This window comes from Lissotriton helveticus, chromosome 2_1 (assembly GCF_964261635.1).
Source record: "Lissotriton helveticus chromosome 2_1, aLisHel1.1, whole genome shotgun sequence".
Taxonomy (NCBI): domain Eukaryota; kingdom Metazoa; phylum Chordata; class Amphibia; order Caudata; family Salamandridae; genus Lissotriton; species Lissotriton helveticus.
The window spans coordinates 1,811,429,621-1,811,440,774 of record NC_136059.1 but is presented as its reverse complement, the minus strand read 5'-3'; the positions used below and the strand labels follow the sequence as shown (position 1 = coordinate 1,811,440,774).

At 44.0% G+C, this 11,154-nt stretch overlaps 1 protein-coding gene across 1 annotated transcript in view; it reads left to right on the top strand.

Annotated features, from left to right (window-relative positions):
- Positions 1-2,114: 2,114 nt before the first annotated feature.
- Positions 2,115-11,154, top strand: part of LOC144820325 (uncharacterized) — a 32,661-nt gene continuing 23,621 nt past the window's right edge. Inside the window, exon 1 of the mRNA XM_078677898.1 lies at positions 2,115-2,316. Within this exon, the coding sequence (XP_078534024.1) occupies positions 2,115-2,316 (202 nt within the window). The remainder of the gene's footprint in view (positions 2,317-11,154) is intronic.

Here is an 11,154-nt window from a genome sequence, read left to right as displayed (position 1 = left end):
TTATAGGAAAAACTGCTTCTATGACGAAAAAACTGTCAAAAAAGCGTTCAACTAAAGGTAGCAGATTTTGTCAGTAGAAAATCACAAAAGGTGGGAAGAGTCTCAAGAGCATCCCATATGTTTCTAGTACCAACAAACGAGGATACCCACCTATGACTTTTGGAAGAGTGGGACCTTTCGATGGTGGGAACATGCAACTCAATACTATGAAGCAAATAGATTTGGAAAATAATTGTCAGGAAATCACAAAATTTAAGGAGCAGCAAAAGAAATATTTTGACAAGGAAACATTTGAAAGTTTAACAAAGTCTATGGAGTAGAGGGTATCAAAATGTGAAGATGAGATTACAATAAAGATTACAATACAAAAGAAGGAAAATATCGCAAAAGATAAACCTGGTTGTGATGAAGGATTAGTTGTAGCTTTGGTAGGAAATAGGACGAAGTTCACAAAGATCAGAGAAACGCCTACTCTCAAAGGCAACCAAAACATTTGTTCACAGATTCCACTTTGGATGCTATTTAAGATGCAAATGAACAAGCACACACTTCATTTGAAGGGAATGGACATCAGGGACCCTTTTAGCTAAATCACACCTTGCACATAAAGGAAGGCTTACTGAGAAAAGAATAAGAGGCTAGCCAAGAGGAAAGTATGAAAGCAATGGAAAAGGCCAACAAGGGAGGGCAAATACTCCGACAGAAGGGATAAAACTCCACAGGAGCCTATGGGGTCTTTAACATAAGAAAATGAAGAAGAATGAGACCAATCCAACTGTGATATCTGTCTAATCATGACTAACACGAGCTGATGAAATCAGTACTTGGATGTTGGTTCTCTTTTTGTACCAATAGTGGGTTCTGCCAGGATTGATTTATTTGTATTTATTAGAAAGCTAAAGTTAATGAAGGCACATACACTAAGCAAGAAGGTTTGAATAATGACCTAGGCATTAGTGACTTTGAGGGGTTGTTAACTTTATATGATTTAAAAATGAGAAAGATGACGCTGCATTCTAAGGTGAAGTGTTATTAACAATGAGTTTGGAGATTGCCAAAAAGCACTGATAGTGGTTTTAAAATGAACTCAAGATATATCCTATCCCATGAAAAATGTGGGGGCATATTATCAAGGATGGCGTTAATATAATCGCCGGTTTACCGGCAAAAAACTGCTGCTAAAGAGGCGATAATGAGCTTGATAATATGCCCTGGAGAATTCCAATAGAAGCCCATGTTCACAGGGGGCGTGGCTTACGCGCCGTGGGGAGATGGCGTCTTTCCAGTGAGCTGCGCGGCGATGTGGGCTTCCGAAGGTTTTCCAGTGCCTCATTTGGTTACAGAGAGGCTCCCGCTTATTGCTACGGCCGTCGGAAGAAGCCGTGCGCAGAATGGTGTCCCTGCCTGCGGCCTCCTGAAGGGACTTTCATACTATTTTCCTCGCCGGTAATTCTTTCCGTTCTTGGACGTGGGCGGCCGCCATTTTGTGGCGCCGAGCCTGCGTCCTCTCAGCAATTTAATGAACATGTTTTTATTCTCCTAATTAGCCATTAGCGCCTCCCCCAAACCGCGTGTCCACTTTTCTGCATTCTGTTATGCAGTGGTGTAAAACGCGTGAATTTGAGCTTTTTTATGGCGTTTTTCTTCTCAGCTGCTCCTGCCTTTCAAGCCTTGTGGTGAATTGAGCCGCCATTTTGGGTATTGGTTCTAGTGCCTGTTTTTTTTTTGCTGCTTTGTAGATCCTACTCCTTTTTCCATGGATCTATTGCTGCATATATGATGTCTGCTGTTTATTTCTACATTTTCATTTAACTCACCTTGGAGGTTCTGCTCCTCTTCATGATTGGTCTTCCTTTTTTTTGCGGCTAGGCAGTCAGGCTATTGTAACGCATGATACGTCACCCTCTCATTTCTGGCTGCCGCCTGCCTTTTTCGCATTAGCCGCACTTTTATGCATTCTGCTCTTCTTTTTGAACGAGACTGTTTATGACTACAAGTTCAACTGCCTGATATTCTATCCATATATATATTCTTAGTTTTTTCTTTTTCTGAGGTGTTATCACTGTCAAACTGCGTAGTTTATCAACGCTTGGATTTATCTCTTCAGCTTCAACATGGCTCATGAATCTGGTCATTCTAAACACGCCCTTACTGGAGCTAAGTCAAAGCGACCAAAAAATGACCCACCCTCTCCCAACTCCTCTCCAAATTCTGTTCTGGATTCTATTCTGGAAGAGGTCTGTGGTCTTCAACCATTCATGTCCGCTACCAACATGAAACTCAACCAAATTGAAGGAAAATTGGCCATTATGGAAGGTAAAGTTCTCGATTTGGAACAGCGTGTCAGTGACATTCATGATGTATCCTCCAAGATCCCTTTACTAGAACAAGAGATTCTCAAGTTGAAACTTCATACTGAGGACCTTGAAAATCGCAATCGAAGGAACAACCTACGCCTTTATGGTCTTCCTGAAAATATTGAGGGTCCTGATATGGTGTCCTTTCTACAAAAATTCCTACTGGATCTTCTAGATCTTCAATCTACGACACGTCCACTTAATATCCAGAGAGCTCACCGTCGGAGTCGCCTTCAACCTAATGCCTCTAAACCACGTGGTATCATTATGCTTTTTCTTGAATTTACAGAGTTAATGACTGTGTTGAAGGCTGCTAAACTCAAACAGCGTCTTATATGGTCTGGCCATATTTTTATTTCTCAAGATCTCTCTAATGCAACGAATGCTCGACGCAAAGAATTCTTGAATCTTCATCCTCGGATGCGTCAATTGAATATACAATATGGCATTCTTCATCCATGTTTCTGTAAAATTACTCACAATGGTCGTACTCGCTCCTTTGAAGACCCGCAGAAGCTTCACTCATTTTTGCAGACTATCTCTCCTGCCAGCATGGACACTAATGTTTAGTACTTCTTTTTCCCTTTGGTTGCTCTCCTGGTCTAGATTTCTCTGAGTTTTGTGCTTCCTATTATTCCTCTCTGAGTTCTCTTCTTAGTGTCTTTTTTTTTTTTTCTTCTCTCTTTTTGAGGTTGTGTCTCCCTTTCCTCCTCTGCATTGCTCGCTGGTGTCCGCCTCCTCTTCAGCGTCTCCACGCTCCTGCTATTTGGGTTTCTCTTTTCCCCTCAGACCTGGCTCCCTTGCCTTGTTCTGTCCACTTTTTCCTTACTTTTCTTCTTTCTTTGTTCATTCTTTTGCCTTGATCTGTTCATTCCAATCTTGATGCTCCTCTATTTCCTTTCGTTTCTTCTCTTTTTCTTTTTCCCTTTCTCCTGTTCCTCTTCTGCTATTCCTCCTTTCCCTATGTGTACATCTCCTCATTTGGTGTGTCTCTTTATTGGCTGGTCTTTTCTTAATTGTATTGTTTCTTGTTCTGCAGTGTCAACCTTGCTTTGGCCTTTCCTGGATTTTCTGGAAGTTTTAGTATTCTTAGTTGTATTCTTTGTATATCTTTCATGGTTTGCTTTTTATTTCAGATGTTTCCCTGAAGTGTTTTGCATCCTTTCGTATACCTCCTTCCTTTCCCTCCATCATGTGTAAGTTTGTTTCGTGGAATGTTCGTGGTATTGGAAACCCGGTTAACCATCAAAAGGTACTGTCTCACTTATCTAAAATTAATTCCCGTATTGTTTTCCTTCAAGAAACGCACTGTTCTGATACTGAATCTCTCAAGTTAAAGAGACAATGGGTTGGTCAGGTTGTTCATTCTTCCACTTCTGACAAAAAGGAAGTGTAGCTATATTATTTCATGAATCATTGCCTGTACAAATTTTATCTACTCAAGCTGATGAAAATGGTCGATGGGTGATGGCAAAAATCGTTCTACACAAACAAACCCTTGTATTATTGACCTGATCCTTTTTTTTGGAACAGTATTAAAATTCTCCTTTCCTCTCTTGATTGTCCCAACGTGATAGTTGCTGGGGATTTCAACCAATGGTTGGACCCCTTTTCTGACAGGCTTTCTAAATCTAAATTTAACCCAGACAAAACCCATAAAACCTTTCAGTTTGCCATCACCTCTCGACCTTTCTATGATGTTTGGAAGACCTGTAACCCTGATTTGCTTGAATATACCTTTTATTCTAATGTGCATCATACGAGGTCTCGAAGTGGTTATACTCTTGTCAGCAAATCTTTGTTGCCTTCTATACAAAGCCTCTGATATAGGCTCTATTTTTATTCCGACCTTGCTCCTTTTCATGCTGTATTTGATTTCTCCCTCACTTCCTCCCAATTTAGCCGGTGGAAATTAAACACCTCCTTACTTTCTGACCCTGTTTTTGTTCAAAAGGCTACTGCACATATAAATGAATTTTTTACCTTTAATAACCCTCTGGATACTAGTGTTCCTAATAATTGGGACTCCTTCAAGGCTTCTTTTCGTGCTTTTGTCATTTCTTTTGTGTCCCATAAAAAGAAGACATCACGGAAAAAATATGAGGATCAACTTTGTCATATAAAGGAGTTAGAACACTCTTACTTTACTTCTAAATCATCGTCTGCCCTTCACCAATCGATCAAAGCTAAGCCGGATCTTAATAAACTGGCTACAACTGAAGCTTAAATCCAAATTTCATGGGGGTCAAAACAAAGCTGGTAGTATGTTAGCCAACTATTTAAAAATCAAATCGGAACGGAAAATGATTGGGCCTATTCTGAATGAATCCTCTAATAAGTTGGTTTCGTCGGATGAGGATATTGCTGATGTTTTTATACATATTACCAGTCCCTTTATTCAGATGATACCTTTCCCTCTACACAGAATTTACATACTTTTTTTCTGCCCTTCCCTCTCCTCCCTCCTTGCCTGATAAATTTAATGCTCTAGAAGTTGATATCTCCTCTCAAGAGATACTTAATGCAATAAAATCTCTGAAAAAGTCCAAAGCTCCGGGCCCTGACGGCCTTACCGCTGAGTTTTACACTACTTTCTCCTCTATTTTTGTCCCACAGCTCCTTAAGGTATTTAATTCTTTCATTGCTGATGCCAAGGCCTCTGGCTCCTTTATGGACGCATTAATTGTTATCATCCCTAAACCTGATAAAGACCACTCATATTGTAAGAATTACCGTCCCATTTCCCTAATAAATTATGATTGTAAAATGTTTGCAAAGATTCTCGCCACCCGCCTTGAAAATATAATTCCCCTATTTATCAAGACTGATCAAGTAGGGTTTGTCAAGGGCAGACTGGCATCTGATGATGCTAGAATGTTTGCAAATGTTATTTCCTTTGCCAAAAAAAATAAATCTCCCCTGGCTGCCCTCTCCTTAGATGCAGAGAAGGCCTTTGACCGTATTAATTGGCAGTTTATCTTTGCAACACTTCAGTGGTTTGGCTTTGGTCCCTCCTTTATTTCACTTGTTAAACTATTATACTCTTGTCCCAGAGCTAGTATTTTTGTCAATAACCACTTTTTCAAATCCTTTCCTTTATCTAGAGGTACTAGGAAAGGTTGCCCCCTCTCCCCTTTACTTTTTATTCTATGCCTCGAACCCTTTTTAGAGCGAATCCGTATTAACACACAAATTACTGGCTTTCAGCATAATTCCCATGTCACGAAAATCTCAGCCTATGCTGATGATATATTAATTTACATGTCTAATCCTATTGTATCATTCCCCCCCTTTTTGAATGAAGTTCGACTTTATTCCAGCATTTCTGGTTATAAATTAAATCTGTCCAAAACTGAAGTCCTACCTTTGAACTCCTCTTGCTATCAGTTCATGTTTGATGATACTGAATTTGCTTGGTGTCCCACCAAAATCAAATATCTTGGCATCTGGTTTGCCCCCTCCCTTTATGATACCCATAAGCTCACTTTCACTGCTCTAATCTCCAAAATTAAATCTCTTTTACTTACTTGGTCTCCGTTATTTTTATCATGGTGGGGTAGGCTTGACACCATTAAAATGATGATCTCCCCTCATGTTTCGTACACACTCTCCATGCTCCCTGTTAAAATTCCCCTTTCTTATTTTTCCCAGCTTAATTTGGTATGTTCAAAATTCCTCTGGAACAACAAACACCCACGTATTGCCATTACCAAGCTTATCTGTCCTAAGGGAGAAGGTGGGGTGCGTTTTCCTAATTTCAAATTGTATCACTCTGCGTTTTTACTTAAACAATCCTTTGCATTAGCGTATGATTTTGGTGATATTCCTATCCCCACCTGGATTCTCTATGAACACTCCCTTCTTAAGGAATTCTCATTCTAGGATGCAATTTTCATGTCCAACAGTACCTTTCTGTCTACAATCCCTACCTTAAAATATTCCAAGTCCCTATTATACAATGCCTTTTCTGTTGGTTTCTCCCCATTACACTGTTTTCTTTATTCCTCTTTATGGTTTAATACGTTTCTTAAATATAAGGGTAAATCTTTTTATTTAAAATACTGGAAAGAAAAGGGAATCATGTATGTTCATCAAATGGTGCATTCTGGTTTTGTTCTCCCTTTTTCTACCCTCCAGTCGACCTATCTTCTATCTGACTCTTCTCTTGCTCAATATACCATTATTTCTACTGCTTTACAGTCTCATCTGGACACCTTTGACTTGCCTCCAGACACACCATCACTTACTTCTTCTTCTCCTCTGTTCTCCCTCTTCTCCACAGATAGACCTAAGGCGGCTCATGTTTACAAGTTGTTATTATCCAATGTTACTGAACGACCCAAATCCCTAATTGAACTTGCCTGGGAAACTGATTTAGCTCTTTCCCTTTCTATTTTTACTTGGGATAAGTTGTGGTCTAAATTTCTCATGCTGCGCGTATTACGCAGTCTATGTATTTTATTTGTAATAGAGCTGTTACTACTCCTGTTTGCATTTCTAAATTTCTCCCATCTGCATCTCAGATGTGCTGGTCTTGTTCCACCGTTAAGGGTACATTACTGCATCAACTATATGAATGTTCCAATGTTTCCTCGTTTGGAACTCAGTTAGGGAAATTTGTATGAAAGTTTTTCATTGTGATTTGCCGTTATCTTTTCAAAATGTTTTTTTAGGATCATTATCACCTGATATTAATGCTTCCTCTCCTATTTCCTTATTATTTGACCTTTTTATCGCTCTTGCTTTTAAAGTTATTTTATCTTCTTGGAAAGACACATCAAAAATCTCTATAGTAACTTGGTGGAATTTTGTTTGTGACGAACATAGGATTTCTACTGTCTCTTCCCTCTCCCTCTCTAGCAAAATTAAATCTGATCTTCTTTGGTTACCTTTTACTGCTTATGTTTTTGGTTTTACTTCTAATTCCTAGCTGCCTCTCTTCTGGTATCTTTCAGTCTCCCCTACCCCTTCTTTTCTGCCTTTTTCCCTCTTTCTATCTTCTTTTCTTTTCCTTTCTATCTTTCTCTTTTCTTTCACATATTCTTCTTTCTTTTCTTATTTTATCATTTTAGTACTCATTTGATTCGTTTTAAGTGCTCATTCACTCTTTGCATATATTTTATGTTCATTGTTTTCATGTTTGTACTGCTATTCTATTGTACTATTTTTTTGTAAAACTTCAATAAAAATTTCTTAAACACACAAAAAAAAGAAGCCCATGTTCACACCAGAACATGGACTTCTATTGGGATTCTCAAGGGCATATTATCAAGCCCATTATCGCCACTTTAGTGGCAGTTTTATGCCGCTTAACAGGTGATAATTTTTAACGCCGTCCTTGATAATATGCCCGTACATGTGTTACATGACGTAGTTGTAAAGAACGTTATTTGCGGCACATCTTTTGCTACTTCTTGCACGTAGGTAGTTTAATGAATGTCATTTCGATTTTAGCCTTTCATTCTCAGTGGGAGACGTCTGCGTCACCTAAACGCAGGTGTCGTGAGCCCTCATGGACCGAGGTAGCAATGATAAGTCAGGTATCTTAGCTACCAAAAATCATGAAGGGAGAAGGAGTGTGCACACAGCTGTGGCACAAGGGAGGGGGGGTACCAAAACACCAGGGCCTACGGATGATTTGTACTCTTTTCTCAGATTCAGCTCATTATTCTGCTTTGAGGCACTTCATAAAAGGATAAAGGGGTACGTTGATAATACATTCAGCTGCTTACTTAGAACAGCGTGTCAAACAGCATTCTTTACAACCTTTTATTTCGTTTCGCTTTCCCATCACGTTGTTCGATGTATGTGTTTTTTCCATTATGAGCTACTCTGTTGTTGGTAAAAAATCACCAGAAAATAAATGAAACTCAATTGCTTACTTCCAAATGCAGAGGTCGGGCCATGCGACCTTTTACATTCTTCAAGAAAGAGCATACAATTTCTGTTACACTGGGACAAATCTGGAGGGAACAGCTCAGCAACATTTTGAAGCAAACAGATATTATTTCTGAAAGTTTATCCAGTGTCCATTAGCAGACTTAACTCAGTGTTACTGGAGGTTATACCTTCAATGTAAAGGTGATGAAAACAATTAACCTCTGGCCCCAGTGAAAATCTAATCACAGAGAACCATTCGGGCTTTAAAAAAATAAAGAAAAAGAAAAACAATATTATTTGAACTTTGAAATTCCATTTATGGTGTCATTTTCCACATACATTTTTCACGGTAGTTAATGTCAGACCGTGCTACATTTATAGTTGAGTGCTCATGTGTGCAAACACCAACCTGAGCATGTATTAGGAAGGAGACACTTGATTCCGTTTCTTTTTCTGATCCTACATTATTCATGTTCTCATGCAATGAGAAGTGCTAAGTAGTAATGTAATGTCCTGCTAGGACACAGTCTAGTTGTTCCATGTGTAACCCTACACTAAACACCCACCCATCACAGACGTCACTGGGTCAGGTGACGCTGTTAATAAAAGACCCGAGCGCACGTGCTCGTGGGCCAGATCTACTATCCCCTAACTGGTGTCCTGTGTCTCATTCCTTTCACCATGCGGGCCTAGGGCCCCAACACTACATTGGCGACGAGGTCGGTAGTGAAGCCCATGCGTGCCACTGCCCAAAAACTTGCATTGAAAGGGGGAGAGAGCTGCCCGCCTGGAGGGCATCCCCTGCAGCATGAAGCAGCGTGCCGAGAAGCCGGTGGGCACGTCGGAGCCCCGCAGCGACCGGGAGGCCTACAGCAAGCTGACCGGAGCCCACCCGCGTTGGCCGCCACCAACAAGCACCACCAGGGAGGAGCGGACCGCCCAGTGCCCACCTGCGACGGCCGCGAGGCAGAGACCCCCACCGGAGAGGTGCACGGGCCGGGCGGAGCCCACCCGCCACGACCGCGACAGAGCATCAGGCCCGCCGGCCGAAGGTGAGCCAAGGCGAGAAGTGCCCGCCCATGAACAATGCCCAAAGCATAAGCAGGACCAGCGGAGCCCACCCGCGGCCTGCCCGAGTCATCCCCTGCCCCCGCCGCGTGTGTGACTGGAAGCAGTGGGGCCTAGAGACGAGCGACGGCGTGGGGGAAAGTGCGGCCGGACCCGCAACTAACATAAACAACGAGGGGGAGGGAGCGGAGTAGCTTACCGCCTCCCGACCCCCCTCGCAACGTGGTCTGGACTTTCAACGGACCAAGCGGAGCCCACCCGCGGCCTGCCTCGAGCGCCCCCGCCCAGGGAGGAGTGACGGGAGCGAGGCGCTCCCCCGCCTGAGGGAAGCATCAGCATCACCACCCCCGCCCGCGCAAGGACTGCTAGACGCCGCCGCGGGCAGGGAGGACAGAGGGAAAAGTAACTGCCGCCCGCACCGCTTCGCGGTGCCCTGAATCGGGCATTGAACACCCTCCAACACATGGCTGAAGCGGAGCCTACCCGCTCAGCACGGAACACACAGCGACCCGGTGTACACACACACACACCCCCCCCCCGGCAGCGTGTGGACGAAGAAGCTGCTGCAGGGAGGGGGGGAGAATGCACGGAGCACGAACAGTGCCTCAGCTGCAGCGCCGGCTCTCCCCCGCCTCGCGGAAAGAGTGAAGTCTAGGGCTTCCATGCGCGGGGAGAGCAACAGCCGACAGGACTGCCTCCAGCGATCAGAGTGACCCCCCCGCAGCCCGTGAACATTTGGCCTGCTGCGAGGGGGAGGGAGAAGCCTGCATGCGGCCAGCGCCGCCGAGTCCAAATGTGCCCCACCACACCGAGACAGACTAGTGTGGATACCGGTAAACCCGGCAGGACACTGAACGCTTCCCACCCCCTCCCTGCGCAAACACGCAAAGAACATGTGCCTTTGCACTCACCGTGAGGAGAGGTGAGGCCTTGATCCCTGCAGTCAGCAGCAGCTCCAGCCCACAGTAAACCCCGGGAGTAGCAGAGACAAGAGTGCACAGCCTGGGAGGAAAGTAGTGAGCAAGGCAGGCTAAGGAGGAATCCAGCATTACTGCCACCCAGTGGCCAAAAGGAAAAGCGCACCTGCCACCAGAAGAAAGAAAACAAGCATTGCATAATACCAGTCAAATCAGCAGTAGCAAGGCGCAACAGACTGAGTAGCGCCCCCAAGGAGAATCTACTTACAAGCAGCAAGTAAGTGCGCAACAGCGCAGGTGACACCCACACACACCAGCAAGGAGTCGGCAGTCACCACTTCCAACGCAACGTGGGAAGAGGCACGAACGCCTCAGCGAGAACTCAAGCACTGACAGAACGTCTAGAGGGAAATGACTGCCAAGCACTGGAAGAACATCCAGGGAAAAGACTGTCGCGATCAAAGGACGGAGAGAGCAACGACGCCTTGTGGCCACAGGTGTTCACCGCAGCATCAACTACTCCCGCCAATGGTCCAAAGCAGCAAGTCCCTGACAACAGCCAAAGCAGCAAGTACCCAACGACTCGCAACAGGCGTCCAAGAACTCCACACCCGCACGACAAGACCGCGCAGCACTGCGCCGGAACGTGCCAAGAGAGCCAAGGATCAGGAGCGCCAGAGTGACGCTGCACAGCGACACGCCAACGCCACGGGACAGAGTACAAAAGTCCCCAAGGGAGACAGCGATGTCTCACAGCAACCAGAACGCCATCGTCAGCACGCATGGCGGCATGCACCAGGAGCGGTGACGCAACCCTCCTCCGTGCAGACAAAGCGCGCCAACGCCAAAACACCGTGACGGTGAATAGCAACCACAAAGAAAATAGCACAGCATGACAACTCATGCCCAAGATGAAAGCCGACCACCCAGTC